The 18,781-nt window shown below is 46.8% G+C and overlaps 3 protein-coding genes and 1 pseudogene across 5 annotated transcripts; 2 read left to right on the top strand and 2 right to left on the bottom strand.

Moving 5' to 3' along the window:
- The first annotated feature begins 353 nt into the window (after positions 1-353).
- Positions 354-1,389, top strand: LOC112872705 (annotated as a pseudogene).
- Positions 1,390-4,549: 3,160 nt separating this feature from the next.
- LOC112877312 (ergosterol biosynthetic protein 28-like) lies at positions 4,550-5,589 on the bottom strand. Of its 2 annotated transcripts, none has more exons than XM_025941562.1 (3): positions 5,293-5,589; positions 4,953-5,210; positions 4,550-4,833 (listed from the first exon to the last, which is right to left on the bottom strand). In XM_025941562.1, exons 1-3 carry the CDS (start codon positions 5,441-5,443, stop codon positions 4,757-4,759), a joined length of 486 nt encoding a protein of 161 aa, XP_025797347.1. In that variant the 5' UTR covers positions 5,444-5,589; the 3' UTR covers positions 4,550-4,756. The 2 variants fall into 2 exon arrangements, with proteins under 2 accessions (XP_025797347.1, XP_025797348.1); XM_025941563.1 differs by having other exon boundaries at positions 4,953-5,159; positions 5,293-5,578.
- A 1,702-nt stretch (positions 5,590-7,291) lies between these two features.
- LOC112877363 (acyl-acyl carrier protein thioesterase ATL4, chloroplastic-like) lies at positions 7,292-8,764 on the top strand. The gene is made up of 5 exons (XM_025941658.1): positions 7,292-7,604; positions 7,698-7,798; positions 8,054-8,163; positions 8,244-8,339; positions 8,419-8,764. The coding sequence occupies exons 1-5, from the start codon at positions 7,312-7,314 to the stop codon at positions 8,533-8,535; spliced, it is 717 nt and encodes a 238-aa protein (XP_025797443.1). The 5' UTR covers positions 7,292-7,311; the 3' UTR covers positions 8,536-8,764.
- An 8,823-nt stretch (positions 8,765-17,587) lies between these two features.
- Positions 17,588-18,406, bottom strand: LOC112877765 (EPIDERMAL PATTERNING FACTOR-like protein 2). Of its 2 annotated transcripts, none has more exons than XM_025942128.1 (2): positions 18,244-18,406; positions 17,588-18,141 (listed from the first exon to the last, which is right to left on the bottom strand). In XM_025942128.1, exons 1-2 carry the CDS (start codon positions 18,274-18,276, stop codon positions 17,863-17,865), a joined length of 312 nt encoding a protein of 103 aa, XP_025797913.1. In that variant the 5' UTR covers positions 18,277-18,406; the 3' UTR covers positions 17,588-17,862. The 2 variants fall into 2 exon arrangements, with proteins under 2 accessions (XP_025797913.1, XP_025797912.1); XM_025942127.1 differs by having other exon boundaries at positions 18,248-18,406.
- Positions 18,407-18,781: the final 375 nt, after the last annotated feature.

Genomic DNA, 18,781 nt, shown 5'->3' with positions numbered 1-18,781 from the left:
CGTCTACACCCCGAACGTGCGCCCATGGATGCTGCTCACTGCACGAACACACTCTCTTCCAAATTACGGGGGTCCGAGCAGACGGACAATGCAAGTCAGTGATCGATCGACGCACCGTGTGCCTGGGAGTAGGTGGCGGAGTAGAGCGCGCCGGAGCCGAAGAAGCTGGACCAGGAGAAGGCGAGGCGGGCGGCGCGGACCGCCATCAGCCACAACCCCAGCGCCGGCACGCAGCGCGTCTTCTTCCCAGCGCCGGCCGCACGTGCATAAAGGTTTTTTATAGATAGTTTACTTGTAAATTTCACCGACCTACTCTGCTAGTCTGCTAGTAGAAATGTGAGCCCAGTTGCTCATCAGATAGTTCACTTGTTTCAGGCTACAAATCGGCGATCAAGAAACGCCACTTCCACCACACGGAGGAGCTGCTCAACAGCCACCCGGAGTTCACCGACCCCGCGCTTCCATCCTTGGACGCGCGGCAGGACATCCTGGCCACCGCCGTCCCCGAGCTCGCTGCGGCGGCCGCGGCGAAGGCTATCGCCGAGTGGGGCCGGCCAGCGATGGAAATCACCGACCTCGTCGTCAGCGCAGCTACTCCGGCGCCCACATGCCCGGCCTCGACTTCCACCTCGCGTCCTTGCTCGGCCTGCGCCCCTCCGATCCGTGCGCCGCACCATGATGTACATGAACGGCTGCTCCGCCGCGCTCCGCGTCGCCAAGGACATCGCCGAGAACAACCGCGGCGCGCGCGTCCTCGTGGCCTGCGCCGAGATCACCCTTGTCATGATCCGCGCGCCCGACGAGGACCATGTCGGCACGCTCACCATGCAGGCTCTGTTCGGGGATGGCGCCGGCGCCGTCGTCGTGGGCGCCGATCCCGTCTCCGACGAGCAGCCGGGCTTCGAGATGCTGTCAGCTTCGCAGGCCACGATACCGGAGAGCGAGAACATTGCCGTAGGCCGGCTCGGCGCGGACGGGTTCCTCTTCAACCCTTGCAAGCAGATGCCATTGCTGGTACGTGACAACATCGAGCGATGCGTGGCGGATGCCCTCGCACCGCTCGGCCCAGTGGCCAGTTGGAACGACCTCTTCTGGGTGGTGCATCCGGGTGGGCGTGCGATCTTGGATAGCGTCGAGACGGGGCTCGGGTTGGATCCCCGGAAGCTGGAAGCGAGCCGCCATGTTCTGAGGGAGAACGGGAACATGTCCGCTCCATCGGTGATCTTCGTTCTCGACGAGCTCCGCCGCCAGCAAGAGGAGAACAAGATGAGCGTGATGGTAGGGCTCGGACCAGGACTCACTGTCGAGACCATGGCGTTGCGCGCGCCACAGGTAGCCAAAAGGAAGGTGGAGCACCGGTACCAGCATAAAATAAGCATCGGTATCTGAATTATGTCTCTATACGTTTTGCAGCTAAATTTTGCATTTGCATGGTACCGCTCACTTATGCATGAACATTATATTGTTCAGTTTATATTAAACCATTGCACGCATGCATGTCACAGTAGGGATCTCTTGTTTTCGTACTCGTGTCTCTATACTCATTGTTGTTGAGAATCTGGGATTATATACAAAGCATAGAGAAAATGACGCTGCAGCGTGGTCGTCGAAAACTCTCATATTCTCACTGTGATCAAATTTTTGTGTCATGTGGTTAACACTTTTGTACTACTACTATCCTAAAATAAGTTGTCAAACTATCTGAAGTGTGACCTAGCTTATAGAAAATTGTACCAATATTTATGACACCAAATTAGTATCATTAGATCCATTATAAAATATATTTCATAGTGTATTTATTGGTGTCATAGATACTGATACCCTTCTCTATAAAATTGGTCAAACTTTAATTTAGAACAAAACAAGAAATAAACTTATTTTGCAATATTTTCATTGCGTAAAATATACAAGATTTCATCACTACTTTTTATATTCAAGTGATGACAAAATTTGTAAAATTATTATATTATTTTTCACAGTGAATATGAAATAACAATATGCCCATGTGATTAAATCAAAATGAGATTCTTATTATTCATCTAAGCAAATGTACAAGGTACACGACCATTGATTACAATATGAATGGTACTAAAAATGAATGTTAACTCCATGTTTATAAGCTCGTTTTTGCATAGGGCAAAGAATACCCGTGAGATCCAGAGGCCGTTTCGAGTTCGCTTGGTTTTCATTTAATACCTAGTCAATTTGTTTGAACATCTGCTTCTCCTTCTAATATAATTTGGCAGCGCTCCTACCGTGTTTTTCAAAAAAAGATCTCGAGGCAGTGATCCAGATGGAAGGATGCAATAGAGATCATCATTCGATACATTGGTTGAGCAATAAGTTAGTAACCCCAAAAGAATCAATCTTTTTTCTTGTTTGGCAAAAAGAAAGGTGGACGACATAAGCATGTAATGCAGCAAGCCTATGATTGGTGGTGTTGTAAAGGCCGTACTCAATATCCTTAAGAGATACGATGAAAAACGTGACATGCAAGTTTCGAGTCACCTACTTTGTTGGTTTGCAAAGATAATGGGTAGCACACACGTAAGACAGAAGAAGTGTCCGACAAGTAGGAACCACGTGTATGCTGAGTTATGACATTCTGTGTACTAAGTACGCAAATGAAGCTGACGGTTTTGGCGTCACTAGTGAAATCCACACAAAACGGGACAACCTGGTTGTGCGCGGATTGCAGCACGGGCATACAGTTGCAAGTATTTTGCCAAAGTTAATTGAAGACTAGCAAATATTTTGCTAATATAATTACAGATAGTAGTCAATTTGTTTGAAATCTGCAATCAAAGGGTTAGCCACAGACTGTAATCTCCGCTCACTTATCTTATTCTCATATATAGAAAACTCTTGCCACCATGGAGGTACTCTAAGATTCGAAGCATTCCTTCAAAGGAGAGATCTAGTGAAAATTTTCTGCAGCACTATAAGGAAACAATCTGTACTACATATGTGCTGTAAACTTCCAAAGTGGCAAATAAATTCACCAACATACCCTAAGCATTCAATTATGTATGTGTACAACAGCATCCGTACTAGACAATATTGTTGCCATCATTTGGGCGAGACCCTGGAAGATGAGCCCTGCCTACAAGGGTTCGCTTCACTGACTTTGATGGGGAGAACTAACAGTAATGGTGAGTAGTACTGTTAATGTTAAAGTCATATTCAGGAATGTAAGAATTCTGAGAGATCTCACTCCAGAACAGTTGGCTCGGTGTACTAGAAACAATTACAATTCTGGACAAGTTGTCATTGCTCATGATCTTTACTCAGCTGCTCCACCTACTGATGTTCAGCATCTCATTCATTTAATTCAAAATTATGAAGCAAAAGAGCTTTTCTACATTCATGCATCACTTTTTTCCTATGGCGTTATATTCTGGATTTTACAATGAATTATATGATTTCATAAGATTTATATTGTCAAAAGCTCAACTTAGAACACTTCTACTTGCGATGCCTAAAGTATATGTTGACGACACGCAAAATGGAATTGTTATCAAATCGCAGCATGATGTTATCAGTAATGATCTCCTAGTGTTTGGTTTATAAACCCAACAGTTTGTTTGCACTAGGATTTACTAACCCGCCGCGAGTAATGCACAATTATGTCTAATAAATGGTATTGCAATAACATTTATCAAAATATGATTATGTACAATGATTTGCACCACAATTGGTCTGAACAATTTATGTTATATCACACATTAATTGTGTCCAATTTAATAGTGTGTGAACAACAAAAGTTATACAATATACCCAAATAGTAATAAATAGAAATTTTGTTAAATTCTTGGGAAATTATGTTGTAATATCTCGGTCTATTAGTATTATGGTTTTAGCCCATATAACTTCAGTTTATTAGATTTAGTACTACTATTCCATCAATTTGTGTGCACGGGCTTGTAAGAAATTTATAGTTAAATGCCGAGCCCGTAGCTAACTAAAATCATTTATGTCGTACTCTATTATTTATTCGTATTCCAAGGGAATACTCAGATTGATAACTTTATTTGGTCGTGAAATACTTTAGCTGCCAATTACATTACTGTATATGTTTTCCATCCTCATTTATAATTTCTTCTTTTTTTTCTTTTTGCATCACATCCCCATGTGTTTAGTTAAAACCTTGGGTTAAGCTATATGCTTGACATGAAACATATATAGATATGGTCATTGCTTTACACATACATGTATATGCAGTCAATATGGTGACACGTATCATTGCATGTGTACCGACCTAGAGCTATTTTTATATATTAACAATGACAAAATTTGTAATTTAGAAGGAGTGCTTTGAGATTTTTTATGATGACAAAGGTGATTTAGGTGTACAGTTAAAGGTTACTTTAGATAATTTCGTTTTTGTAAAGGTCTATCCAATCGCCTCTTGTCCCTAGCTTGTAATATAATGGCAATCATGCCTTGTTCTTTTTTGTTCCCTGTATGCTAGATAGTAACAGATATTGCTTGAGCTACATGTTGCTCTTGCGACATGCATGTTTTGCCCTTCGAGATCGGATTGCCAAGATTTAGACAATACTTCGGTTTTACTACGAACAGGTCATGCATGCCTCATATATTCAACGATGTTATAGTGGAGGAAGCCGTTCCCTAGTACTAACACAAAACAAACAAGAAAAAGTAAAAGATCACAGGTTTCCATGATGTCGAAGTGCATGACTCTAAGCATAATAATGCATAATAATCGGCTGATAGGAAAAGCACTAGTGCTTCATCACGACTGCTTGGCAGCAACGCGGGGTCCATGTCCATGGGAGTTCCACTGAAGTAGCATCCATACCATCGATGTCACTGCGTACAAATATCAGAGTTGTGAAAACGGCCGGGCTTGGATTCTTTTGTTTAGTCAACAACTGCATACTGATTTAATATATCTGCTTCGCCGGTGTTGTTTAGGTTCATGGTAATACCTGCGACGAGGGCGAAGGTGCCGAGGTTCGCGGCGGTGAAGGTCCGGTAGACGAGGTACTCGAGGATGAAGTGGCCGTAGCCGTAGACGAAGGACATGAAGGTGGCCGCGTAGATCGGCCTGCTGTCGAGGTTGAAGGCGCAGAGGAAGCAGAGCGTGCTCGAGAGCAGCGTCCACACCCCGAACGTGCGCCCGTGAACGCCGGTCACTGCATGCGTGAATCTTAATTTGCTTGCATCAGGGGCCAGGCCTAGGATCACTGGCAATATTATTAAGCGGCCGGGCGCATCGAGGAGGAAAGTTAAGAAGGTCGAGTTCACGGATCGGATGAGCTAGCGCACCCTGTGCGTGGGCGTAGGTGGCGGAGCCGAGCGCCGCGGCGTCGAAGAAGCCGGACCAGGTGACGGCGAGGCGGACGGCGCCGACCACCATGAGCCACCACCCCAGCGCCGGCACGCCGCCGCCCATCTTCTTGCCCGCGCCTGCAGCCATGCCCCTCTACGTCTGGATGCCCACGCGCGGCTAGGTTTAGACAAACGTACGTGGAGAAGAATGCGAGAGAGCCCCACTCTGCGAGCGTGTGGAGAGGGAGAGAGCCCCAGCTGGGCGAGTACTTATAGCATACCCTCGGGACCAGACCACGCGTCGTGTCATCGTCTGAAAGATGGGCTCTACTCACAAGCTAGGGAGTAGGGGCTCCAACTCCACCAAATCGGATGCTCCGATTCCTACAATGGAGAATGGGGCAGGGCCGCAGGGCGCAATATGCCTGTCAAAAGAAGGAGCGAGTAGAAATCCTAAAAAAATGAAGAGGGACATGTACACGCCCTGACATGTACGCAGAGCAAGGCAGTGGCCGGGGCCGCCTGGTCGAATCCCGAAGTCTCCCACGACGACAAGTTACCAGCTACCCATTGGGTTGACCTCGTTGGCTACAGTAATCTAGGTCAACTGATCGGTGCAAAATGCTCCATTGATCGAGGCCGGTGGCAGCTAGTGATGCAAGTAGATGGTATTATGTGAGCGATGCCAATAACAGAGCCACGCTCTTATCCATATGGAGTGGCTAACCTGGTCAAGACTAGGGCCAGAATTTAGTGGGCAAAATTACTACATATAAAGGGTAGTTTCTAAACTGAGAAGATGCTTGAGCTACTTGAGTGCAATGAAATAGAAGAACATAGCAGGGAGCACACAGAAATAAATAACCAGTGAACATTCGGTGCATTCTCATCTTCCTATATAGGAGTATGTCCTCGTGAGCAACATCTGGATTCTCGCCATTTCTAGTTTTTATACTTGGTGTTGTTTAGGTAACTTCTTCATATGGGACTTCATTCAGTCTTGCTCCTCTTCATTGTGCAACTACAATTGCATAAGTCAGGAATTTTAGTACAGAATGGGCAGAAAATTATTCAGCATTCAACCAATTGAATAGAAACTACGTACAAAGGGTGAGAGTTATGAAGAATAGAATAAACTCTAGTTACTTCTACCTCAGGAGGCTGGAGCAGGAGAGCCGTTGAGTCCTCGAGGGGCTGCACGTGTGGTTGCTTCCTGCTGCACTGGCGCCGCCGCGCCGGCGACCAGCTGCTGCACTGCACGGATGTGATTCCGTTGAGGGCATCGCTGCAACTTGCGATACTTTGGTTATTAGTAACAGTTTCTAGATCTCCGGAACAGATTCAGTGTCCCATGCACGTGAGCCCTGCGCATTTACTTCCAAGTTGTTAGTATGTAATTAGCCTGACTAGACTGTTTAGACCACCGGCGGCGATCGGTACAGCTAAGTTCTGGCATTATCTCTACCTTATTGTTATCCCATTTTCTTAATTAAACACACACAGACACACACACACACACATCTTGGATGCTTGCTGGAAGTCCAGGCCGCTTGATTGTAGCTTGTGGTCGATGTCAGGGTCTTTACTTTTGCGTAATTACAATCTGAAGCATTTCTTAAACGCCGGGACGTACCTTCTTAAAGTACAGGAACTTTCAGAAGCCTTTGACCAAGAGGAGGCAGCTATGAGATAGCTGTGCCATTCACGAAAGAATCCTGAAAGTGCAGAACCAATGTGGTGTCAACTTGTTAAAAGTAGACTCCAGGCTAGCTGGTACCGATTTATTAGTTTAAGACAACAAGATATATACATCTTCCGAACCTCCTTGAGAGCACATTTGGGTGCGAACCTCCAGGCCATCAGAAATTCAGAGGCTATGAATATAATATATTGACCAAGGTGCACGGAAGTCCCGCAGATTTGGGCAATTGGCTGCATTTGTGCAGCAGCATAAACCCCCAACTGGGTTTCCCTCTCGAAAACCAAAGAACGTGCCTATTCGCTCGTAGAATCGCAATGCAGCAGCAGATGGCCGGCCTCGTTCGTCAGGTCACCGGCCTCTCCCCTCGGCCCCGCGCCGCCGATGGGAGCTCCGGCGCCAATGGCCAGCACTGCGTGGTGGTGCGCACCGGCCGGGCGCGTCCCGGCAGGGTCGTCGCAGCGGCGGCGCACGTGGCTGCCCGGCCCAGGTACTGCCGGCTCCGGGTCGCGGCTTCCGTCGCCGTCGCTGATACCAGCAGCCAGCTTCTTGAGCAACAACACCTTCGCCCCGGCAACACCGCGTCGAACCAGCTTATTACCACCATCTGGTTCGCTTCTCGATTCCTTGCTTGGTTTCTAGGAGGCTGCCGCCATGTTTCCCCGCTAGCTGAACAACCCTGATGACTTCTGAATACATGCAGGAAGGACAAGTTCTTAGAGATCGAGATGAAGGTCTTGGACGACGAGCTCGACGAGTATGGCGTCGTCAACAACGCCATCTACGCCAGCTACCTCCACAGAGGTGAAGGCATCGTTCATTCAGTAGTACTGCGTCGTTTTAAATTATTGGTCGTTTTGGTAAATCGATTCATAATTTTTCTATACGTTTAAATACATAGCAAAAACTATACCTATATATATAGCTAGATTTACTAAAATGAAGAGAGTAGCATCCATTGAAGATTGTTATCCATTCCTAGGTAGACACGTGGCACAAAATAAGTATTACTGCGAGTATATCTATCAATTCATTGATGAGCCATACCCGTCGTACCAGGTCGTGCCGTGTTGCTCGAGAAGCTGGGCTTCAGCGTGGACTACTGGACATCCACGGGCAACGCCTTGACTCTGTCAGAGTTGAACCTCAAGTACTTATCACCTTTGAGGGTACATGTCTATCTTCGTTCATTCGCTACGAAAGAATGCACGGAAAATCTCACAATTTATGTATCTTGCATCGTCATAAGAGTGGCGACAGGTTCGTTGTCAAGGTGAAGCCTGTGCAAATCAAAGGCGTGCGAATCATCGTCGAGCACATGATCGAGACCCTGCCGGATCGTAAGGTGAGATGAACTGGAAGAGTGCTGTATATGTTCGGTTAACGATGTACAAATCTCACACCTTTCTTACTGTTGCCAACAGCTCGTAGTGGAAGCCAGAGCGACCGTTGTTTGCCTCAACAATGACTTTCGTCCAACTCGTGTGTTCCCAGAGTTATCTGCAAGATTAATGGAGGTCTTCTCTTGCAAGGTTGCCTAAAAGGTTAAAGCCGCAATTTTGAAAAACGAAGAAGAAGAGGACTGAAGCAATATTATATTCTGTAGACTACTTTCACGGTAGATCATAGATCTTCTATGCTGTCATGATGTATACGGTTCGATTCAATTTGTTTTGCTGAATTTTGTATCTGCAATGTATGACATTCATATAAATAAAACTAGCAAGGTGTCCCGCGCAAATAACGTGGGTAGCTAGTTTTTTATTATTCCATCTTCAATCCTTAAATTTCATGCATACATACATCTATTTTGTCGTACAACTGCTGCATCCTTTTCCATCTTGTATTACAGGATCTACAAATTTACCATTGCAGCTAGTAAGGTACAGTCCGCCTATTTATGCTCACCATCCTCTATGGCTGTCATCACTCTCTCAGAATCTGACTCATGTTAACTTTTTTCTCTATTATTTCTTTTACTCATAAGGGAACACTGTAAATTAGTGCTATTAGATTGTTCTTCTCCATCATTGTTCCAATAATTTTTTCAAGATTGTTAACAGGCTCCCTAAATTGCACACTAATGGTATATTTGGTTGGGCTTCATCTCCTTCTAAAATTGATTTAGTTTTGACTTTAATGGTGAAATCATATTATTGATGGAGCCGAAACTGTTTTTTAATTATTTCTTTTGTCAAAGCAGCTTCTTAGTGGTATTGTGGTAGTTCCGAGAACACTTTAAAACTCCTACTAGGTAAGAGTTCAAACAAATCTGAACCATTGAATATTAGGGAGATAAAGCCAATTAACTAGAGGAAGAAAAACAGAAACGACCAGCTCTCCCAATTAACTTCGTCGCTGCATCCTAATTATACTAAGCGTGCAGTGAAGTGTACGTCTGACACTGAGGTAACTGCCCTGTTGTAGCCGCCATGTACTTTCTTTTAATGTTATGTGTGGAATTATATTTTTTTTATATCTATTGCCGATACGTGCAATTATCATGTTCTAAGATAATGAAGATAAGTTTGGCACGGCAGCGCAGTTGGTAAACATCTATATGCCTGAGTGGTGAGATTTTTTTTTTTAAGGGGGCCTGAGTGGTGAGATGGAAGTGGCAATCCAACCCAATCCATTTGGGCTTTACAGGCGAAGAGAAACAAGATCGATACAAGCGTCCGTAATGGGCCGGCTAAAGACCTGAATTTTCAAATATATATATGCACTACCAAATATGTTGTATATATTTTTAAAATAAATGCACTATCAAAATATATTTTATGGTAGGTTCAGTGAAACGAATTCGGTATCATAGATATTATTTTATTTTTCTATAAATTTAATAAAAATTGCATACGTTTGATTTAGCAAAAGTAACAAATATGACATGTGAAAAATAATGGAGGGACGCGCGCCCAGCCGATCACATCAGAGTCTTTACTTGCTCATCATGACTCCTTCGGTTTGGCATCTCTTATTGTAATACTGCTCCACTGAATTAAGTCAAGCCCTGTCGAATCACGAAGTCCCAACATGTCGACAGCAAGGCGCAAGTGGTGACTTCATCAATCTCGAGAATTTGCCGGCTCAGTCTTTGAAGATGCTCATAGGGATAGAATTTGTATACGTACGTATGTTGTGAGTGTCTGAGTTGTTCAGTGTAATTAAAAAAAATCCCAATGCGTGGCAGCTAGACACGTTGGCTCGCCTCGCATGCTACAGTAAACTACAAGGTCAACTGATCGCTGCAGACTAATTGAGCGTAGTATACCGAGACCGGGGACGCATCTACAGCTACAGGATGCTCTACATGGCACCGGTGGGCCTCACCATCTGCATTAAACTAGGTCAACTGATCGTTTCAAGATGCTTGATTGATCGAGCGGGCAAGTAGATAGCACTGTAAAACTAAAGAAAACGGTTTGAAGTTCAGGGCAGACTGGACGAAGAATCCTCGACGTCGTTGGGATCCGCCTTTGCTGGTGGGTTGGTGTTTGGGAAGAAAAATCACAAGCTGGGATTTCTCTGCGTGGAAGAAAAGAGTGCGAGTGTGCCAGTGTATACACAAAAATAAATATAAATAGAGAAAGAACATCAAGGGAATACAAACTTTATTCATATTTTAGAAAATACAAATACCGATTCCCTTGTATGTATACGCGCTCCATAGCCTGACACGGGCAACGCGGTCTTCTGGTTCCCAAAGCTTCGGAAAGCTTCCGGTTAATTACCTCCGCAAGATTGGTTTGCCGGAGTACCTCTGATTCTGCTGCTGTGGCCGTCATCTTCGATCTTCGCTTCACGTTCTCCATGCATAATGTTGGTGATGGTGTAGAGGGAAATGTCGGCGTCGTCCATGGTCTCGTCGGTGTCCATGAACCAGTGTATGCATCTGGAACATCAGCGGCGCCCGTTATCGTCCAACCTCGTGGGTCTCGAACGACGTGGTTGTCGTGGTAGTAGTAGGTTGAAGATGCATGGTCGCCTGAGCTGGATCGAGTCAGATGCCGCGGCCGCCGGTCGTGGTCGAGGTCGTCGGAGAGATCAGGATCAAGACTGATTGCTCCGTACGTGCAGATCGGAACACAGAACGATAGCACGAGGTAATCTGGGCAGTTGCATGCTCCACTCGTGTACGTCTTCAAATCCAAGTACAGGTGCTTGCATGCTCATTAGCACCCATGCGTGCATGCACATGAAAGTGCACGCGAGTGCATGCAGCTGCACCCAGTACCTGTGTATAGGTGTGTGATGATGCTCGTCCAGGAGTCGTTCTCGCCAACTCCAGGAGATGTGTGGCGCCGAGCGGCGTCAGCTCCCCGGATACCTCGTCGTCGCGGGTGTCCGCTGCCATGCTCCTTGCCGCTGCCAGGGTCCATCAGCTCGAAGATGCCTCGCGACTGCACGTCTTCTCTCCGCAGCCTCGGTAGCGTTGTCTCGGGTGGCGCCGTCTTGTCGTTTCCGGCAGCCCCGCGGTATCTTGGCATCTCCGCAGCCCGCTGGGGGCCTTGCAGCGGTGCCTTGGTTGTTGGCGGCCATCATCGCGAGTCGTCCGAGCGTAGCACGAGCCAGGACCGCGTGCTTGCATGTTGACGATGGCACTGTCTAGCGCCTCCAGCCGCCGGCGTCCAAGTGGCACGATGGCACGGCATCGAAACGGCGTGCGGCAACTCCATGTCTCCGGGCAGCTTGCAGCAGTGCCGTTGTCGTTGGCGCCTCTGTGACCCTCCGGCAGCCTCGCCGCGTCTTCGTCGTTCGTGTCGCCGTTGTCTCCCGGCAGCTTGCAGCAGCGCCGTTGTCGTTGGTGCCTCCGTGATCCTCCGGCAGCTTCGCAACAGCGTCGTGGTCGTTGGCGTCCCCGTGGCCCTCAGACAGCCTCGCATGTCGGCGCCGTCGTTGGTCGCGGCTCCATGTCCCTCTGGGGGCCTTGTTGCAGCGGTGCCGTCAGTGGCGGCAGCAGCTCGTGATCGCTGGTGGGGTGCTTGACGCGGATGATGGTGATCTCGGTGCACGCGCGAGCCCCGGTGCCACGGCGGTCCAGCACCCCTGTCCAGGCGTGCGTGATCCAGCTCCGACGTCGTGGAGATGAGGAGATCGGCATATCGTCCTCCACCAGCCCGGGCATGCATATGAGCTCCGGCGGCGCCTCCATGAACGGCCGCCTCTCTGGCCGTGTCACGGTCTTGAACATAATGACGATCTAGATGTCCGGCAATGTGCCGCTGTTCTGCTCTGCGTCGTCGGGCCTCGATGGCGGTGGAGTTGAAGGGCGCCAGCAGGTTGGGCGACGATGGATGCGAAGAGGATGAGCACGTCTCTCCTGGCTCTTCGGTGCGCCGGCCTCCGATCGGAAAAAGGGGAGCCCCCGTCAAGGGCGTCAGGGCCTTTATATAGGCAGGGTACGGTACCTGGCCGCACCGGCCTCCCTCGAGCGCTGCCTTCGGTTTCTCTCTGAGCGATCGAGATATCTGCAAGTTGTTTTTATTTGCTTCCTATCTCCAACAAGCAAGTTGAACGAGGCACAAGTTCTACTGCAGTTGGAATCGATCAAGATAGACATCGTGCACCGCCATAGCTCGCTGTGACGTGGGTCTGATTATATGAGGTCCCATTGCACCGGAAGAAGGCTGCGCGTTTATCTCCCAGCCAGTGCTAGCAGCCGCCCATGAGAAGGGCTTCTAGAACATTCCAGGCCACGCCGCCTACCCTGTGGGCCCAGCAGCAGCTCGTGACGTACCATAGAGATCTTGAATGCGTACACAGCCAATTCAGGTGAACTGTGCATGCACAGCCTGTCAGCACGCACATGTATAGGAAGCACGCGAGCTTGCTAGCTTCTTCTCCTCTTATTACTACTCTTCTCGCTTAGAGGTAGCATGTACTAGCCTCCATGCATGTACATATGAAATCCATGCAACCAAAGCTAGCTAACATCTTTTTTCTTTGCTTGAGCACACATCTCTATATACTATTTCATGGCCAGAGAGAGTTACCACGTCGCGAGCAATTCCTAGCTATCGGATCGCCGGGTGGAAGATGTAGATTGTCCCGGTCATTTTGCGAAAAAGCCTTCGACCTTTACAGAAATCAACCCGCAGTCCGGCCTCCTCTCATAGATAATTTCGCAAAAAAACTCATAACTTTTCTTAAAATCAACCCGCAGTCCACGGTTCAGGAAAATTTGTAAAGAAAACCTTAAGTTTATAAAAGCAACCCACCATCCTGTCCTAGGAATTTCTTCAGAGAAACCCTTAAATTTTAATTAAATCAAACCACAACCCGTTCCATCCGTTACTTCTACACGAGCAACACTATATGTACAATTTGAACACCAAAACGCGTTAAAATTAAAGTTGTTTAATATAGAATTTGATAACTTCATCATAGAGCAAATTTAAAAATTTAAAACGCTTTCACAACTCGTTTGCATAAATGCTTGCAAGCGATCCATCGTACCTACAATATGGACACTAAAATATTTTCAAATTAAAAAGTGTTTAATAGAAAAATTGCTCAGAAATTCAAAATCTACATTATAATTTCAAATTCAAAGCACTTTTACAATTCGTCTGCACAAATATTTACGTATCCATTCTACCTATAATTCGGACACCGAAACGTTTTCAAGTCAAAAAATTTTGAATAAAAAATTGCTCAAAATTTCAAAACCTAAAGGTTCGCTACAATACAAACTTTTAAAATAAATTATAACAAAAAAATACTATAACAAAAACAATAAATATAGCAAAAAAATAGTTCCATTTGCATAAAAAAATTAATATCCTAATTAATTAAATAGTAGTGTCACGACAAAAGAGAATCCATAACATATACCAAGAACAATAATGGGCTGCAGATCATGATATCTATATATACAATAATACTACTCTTTGCATGACCTAAAACAAGTACAATCCAACGACGCGGTAAAACCGCACGCCTTTCTAGTGATCCATATTATCAATATATATCTCTCATATGGCACAAAATTTCATCAAATAGTTGGATCTCCGTGCCCGCCGCAATGTTGGCGATGGGCCTCCAGAAGTCCACATTAAGTATGGGCCTAAAACAGTCGTCGGCCCATGCTTCGATGCCTGGGCTTCCACCAAGAACAGGCGGGCTTTATTGAGCCCATGACGTCGACTACTGGAGGATGTCCATATAGGCTTGTCGATGGGCGACACACTGCTTACGAGGATGAAAACCAAACGTGTTTGAACCGCTGAGAGGTCCGAGTGTCATTGATAATCGGAAATCCGCGGTCAATCTCACTATTACTAATTGTTGGAGGTTTCTTTTGAAATCTCCATATAAAGCCATTTATGATCCTAGGTGAACACTAAAATTCTAAAAAATTTACAAAAAATATCCGGCCATTAATCCGATGACTCTAATCATAATAGTCATTGGATTTATTATTTTTATAATAAATTACCCACATCTACCATTATATTATTATAAAAATAGATTAAAGTAATCCCTAAATATATATATATCTAAATTACCCACCTCTGCTATTATAAAAAATAATCTTAAATAACCCCTAATCTTCATGCAAATTACCTACATATGCCATTATAAAAATAGTATCGAATAACCCCCTAAGTTTGTATATAAATTATCTAATTATATCATTATTAAAAGTTAAAGTAACTTTTAAATCTAAATCTAAGTTATATAATTATAATAAAATCTTAAAATGCACCAATAAAAAATTTTAAATTACTATATCTATCATTATTAATATATTATTTATATTATTGTTTATATAAAAATACTACACATGGTGTATGTCATGTATGAAGGAAGATATAAGAATACCAAAAATTTTATATTGTTTACATAGCATAAACAGATGGTTTAATTAAATAATATCAAATACATATGGAGGTGTGATACAAAGTGAAAAATATTGTTACTAACTACACGTATTACAACTAGATAATGATGAGTATGCATCTTTAGAGTATTGTATGTTAGAATATTTAATAGATAAAAAGAGAGCATGGGATATATAATTATAATTATTAGCTATAAGTTTTATTTTTATATTAATTCTAATTAGCCCGTGGGGGAGCACGGGTTGATAGGCTAGTGAGTTTGAATTCTCATGTGGCATTTGAATGAATTCTGAATTAAAAAAATATGAGTTTGACCAAAATTAATTCAAACTGTATCCAATATATATATATATATATATATTATCGGAGCTCGCGCGCAGTTTTGACGACACGTCGATACATCACCAACAGAAGCACAGAACTAGCGGCGGCGGCCCTCCCTACTGGTGCAGAAGCCCTTGACAGAACGTACCATCTCCCCAAGCTGTGGCGGCTGGCCTCGCATCCTTGCTTCCGGACCGGACGGCTCACGTGCTCAGCTCGGTCCCCTTGTTTTCGCGAGGATGGGCCAAGACCAACTACAGATTCGAGCTGCAAGGCCAACTACGGCATGCAAGGCTGCAGGCTCTGCAGCTGGTGAGCTGCAAACGTCCACGTTTCCCAAGCTAGCGCCTGGGTTGTGTGCAGCAGTGACTGTAGGGGCATCTCGTCAGGGTCAGGCTCTGACGGCAAACTATGCCGATCCGTGAACGCACGACGAGAGAAATGGAACAGCCGCGCCAGCAGCAGCAGCGCTCACCGATCAGGCGATCGCACAGCGACGAGGCGGCGTGGCACGTACGTTCCCCGACGGACGCGAGAGGGCCGGCCGGCCATTTCGCTGCCGCGGGCAGGGAGCTGAGCGAGCTGACCGGAGAGATCAGTGAGGCAGCAGGCACCAGGCAGGCCGGGGGCCGGGGGGACGACGTGACCGGAGAGGGCCGGACCGAATCGACGCGACCGGACGACGATGGTACCCCCACAGGCCGCCGCGTTTGCTAGCTTAGCCTATTTCCGCGACAGGATTCGACGGGTCCAAACACCAAGGCCCGGCCCCCGGTCCGGTCCGCTCCTGCGTTTAGTGTTGTATCGAGGGGTAGGCCAGCAAAGCTTTCGACGAACTACATGGCGGGCCAACGACAACGAGTGACATTTCAGTGGCCGGAATGCCCGAACGCGTCGCCGGCGCCGGCACATCACGCTAGCGGGCATACGAGCTCCGCGGCAGCCAGCCGGGCCTACTATGGGACGAGTGATCGCGGATGCCATTTCCGAGCTACTCTTCTGTAGGGTTTTGCCGGAATCTTTGAGCCTCTCCGTCTCAACCAATCGCTGTTTGTCTCGCGGATTAGCCTGCGCAGTACAAACTTTGAGCCTACGTGAAGTCAGAGCAAGCGGACACAAGGGAGTGAAATTTGAAATTTCCAAGCTTTTGCAGGACGGGCAGCCCGGCCGCGGCCATCGGAATGAGGCAAACTGGCAAAGAGCCCCTCGGCGCATGCAGTGTCTCACGCGTACTTTGATGCGCGCAGTGCACGCAGCCCACCATTTGGGGAGCTTGGATTGGAGCGCTCGTTGTTCACGCTGGTGCCTGGACGCCTGGTGCTGGTGGTACTACTGCAGCTTGCTACAATTTGTGTCAAGGCACAGTGAGGGCCGAAAGGCCTTTCGAGCTTACCATTTGGAGCAACTCCCTGCTCCTGCCGCTGTGCTCTCGCGTCTTTGCAAGAAAGGAATCGCCTCGCAGCTTTCAGATCACCAGCCAGCTAGCTGCTGCTGCTGCAGCTTGTTTCACTGCATCGTCTATTATATTCATCTGCTCGTGCTGTGCTAGGCTATGCTACGGGCTCTGGAGTCTGGATCGTCCGCTCGCAACGCTAGCCGTGACTTGCGAGCTCGGACCAGCAGTGCTTTGCAGTGCGAGCGAGCAAGCTCTGCTCAGAGCTGAAGCTGATCGATCAGACCAGCTAGGCCGCTTTTTCGCGGCGGCAGGGCTTTCAATTGGACGGGACAAATCGTGGACGCCGTGCGTGGCGTATCCGAGTGATATTTCTGAATAAAAGAGCAAGGAGCAGCAGCCTAATCCTGTCTCCCTATACTTTTGGCTAGCTACTTCCTCGGTAGAAACGCTTTGTAATAAGTCAAACAGTTCCGGATTTAATTAATTTATATAAAATATTATTAATGTTTATATTATAAAATAAAAGTTATTAAATTAATTATGTAATATATCTTCGTACTAGTAGACATAAATATTACTAATTTTTATATAAATTTAATTAAATTCGAAACTATTGGATTTAAGAGTTGCATTCTTTTATGGAAGGAGATTGTACCGCTAGCACCGCATGGCACAGTACTGCTGCACTGCTGCTCCAGCTTGTAGCGTCGTTGAACTTGAACAATTTAACGAAGAACACCCTCTCGTGCAGCTACTACTTTCACGAGCAAGTGGGCAACGATGTCTAGACATTTCATATGTAGTGAAGATCAGACGGCGCGTTAAACGATTAAAGAAGCCGGATAGGAGTGGCTACGCTCCGCTGGTAACGAAGTTGGGTCAAAGATAGACAAAGCAAGGTTACAACGAAACTGAAACCCAGCTTGAATAACACTGCAATGTGGAATCATACACTGCCTTACGCTGCACTGTACATCTACTGACTGACTGACAGCAATAACAAGCTCGTATTGCTAAGATTCTGCTTCATTGCAGCTGGCCACGCATTCGGTCGGTCTAGCTTAGCCCGTGGCACCATGATGCAAGAACAACAATCAGAGCAACCAGCCAGCCATTACAAAGGGGGAGGGAAGCGCACGATTTCTCCAGTGATGAATCAGTATGGCGTTGCAAAAGGGAGAGCACCTCGATCATACGAGGGCGTGGAGAACATAAATCACCACCAACTCCAAGAGATCCTATACTATTACTACATCATATCCACATGATTGCTAGATTGCTTCAAATGATGGGGGCATAACGTTTCAAGGGTCCAAGATGAGCCGCCCACACTTGCATCTCCAGCTCAGCGGCTTGTAGTTGGAGTGGTCATCATAGGAGGCCGGCATCGCTCTTCCACCAGCGGCGGCGGCGGCGCCAGCCGCCCTGATGCCATGGCCGAGCTTCTTCCTCCTCCTCTTCTGCAGCTCCTGCGGTGATATGGGCACCTGCACCGCCTCGCAGTGGCCGCAGGACCTGCACCTCCCCGCGCAGCTCGGCGGCCTTGACCCGATCACGCCTATGATGCCCGCAATGCTCTTATCCTGCAAAAAGGAGGTCAAACCGGAAATTCTCATCAGTACAAAAAAAGAAGGAAGTTTGTACAGTAACCTGATTAATCATGCTGTAACTGTGTCGATTACCACTGACCTCGGTGAAAGCAGCTTTGCCATGGCCATGGGTGGAAGCGTGGGCGGAAGCAGCGAGGAGGAGGGCTAGCAGGAGCAGGAAAAGATGGCCCATCTGATGAAGCAGGTCGACCGGAAAAGGCTAGTGGGGGGTGAATGGGGGTGGAGGCGATGATGGAGAAGAAAGGCAAAAGTTGGCGACCAGCTGAGTCGTCTTCAGAGTTCAGATAGCGATGCGCGTGCGGGCGTTTTATGCGCGCGGCCGTGTAGGCGACGCGCGAGGAGGCTTGGCCGTCGGATTCTCGCAGGAAGAGGACAGGTGGTAAGAAACACGGCTGACGCGTCAGGCTCTGCTTCCAGCTTTCCCCTTTGTCAGCTGAACTCGCTTTCGGTGTACACGTACCCTGTATCCTGTACATTATTTTTGCTATGCGCGAAGCGTATATCGATATGTTCCATTCCATGTGAAATCACATGGCTCGTTTTTATCTGATAGACCGGCCAGGCGCCATCTTCAGAAACAAGTTTCTTGTTGTTCAGAAATAATTCTTTTGAA

Source organism: Panicum hallii, chromosome 9 (genome assembly GCF_002211085.1).
Source record: "Panicum hallii strain FIL2 chromosome 9, PHallii_v3.1, whole genome shotgun sequence".
Classification (NCBI taxonomy): Eukaryota; Viridiplantae; Streptophyta; class Magnoliopsida; order Poales; family Poaceae; genus Panicum; species Panicum hallii.
This window is presented reverse-complemented; position numbering and strand designations above follow the sequence as displayed.

Excerpts from the sequence above, each read along its gene's own strand:
- LOC112877312 (XM_025941562.1), bottom strand. The coding sequence starts at position 5,443 with ATGGCTGCAGGCGCGGGCAAGAAGATGGGCGGCGGCGTGCCGGCGCTG. Across the intron at positions 5,211-5,292 it reads CACCTACGCCCACGCACAGG|TGATCCTAGGCCTGGCCCCT; the intron begins GTGCGCTAGCTC and ends TAATATTGCCAG. Across the intron at positions 4,834-4,952 it reads CACCTTCGCCCTCGTCGCAG|TGACATCGATGGTATGGATG; the intron begins GTATTACCATGA and ends ATTTGTACGCAG.
- LOC112877363 (XM_025941658.1), top strand. The coding sequence starts at position 7,312 with ATGCAGCAGCAGATGGCCGGCCTCGTTCGTCAGGTCACCGGCCTCTCC. Across the intron at positions 8,164-8,243 it reads AGTACTTATCACCTTTGAGG|AGTGGCGACAGGTTCGTTGT; the intron begins GTACATGTCTAT and ends CATCGTCATAAG. Across the intron at positions 8,340-8,418 it reads AGACCCTGCCGGATCGTAAG|CTCGTAGTGGAAGCCAGAGC; the intron begins GTGAGATGAACT and ends TGTTGCCAACAG.
- LOC112877765 (XM_025942127.1), bottom strand. The coding sequence starts at position 18,340 with ATGGGCCATCTTTTCCTGCTCCTGCTAGCCCTCCTCCTCGCTGCTTCC. Across the intron at positions 18,142-18,247 it reads GCAAAGCTGCTTTCACCGAG|GATAAGAGCATTGCGGGCAT; the intron begins GTCAGTGGTAAT and ends TCCTTTTTGCAG.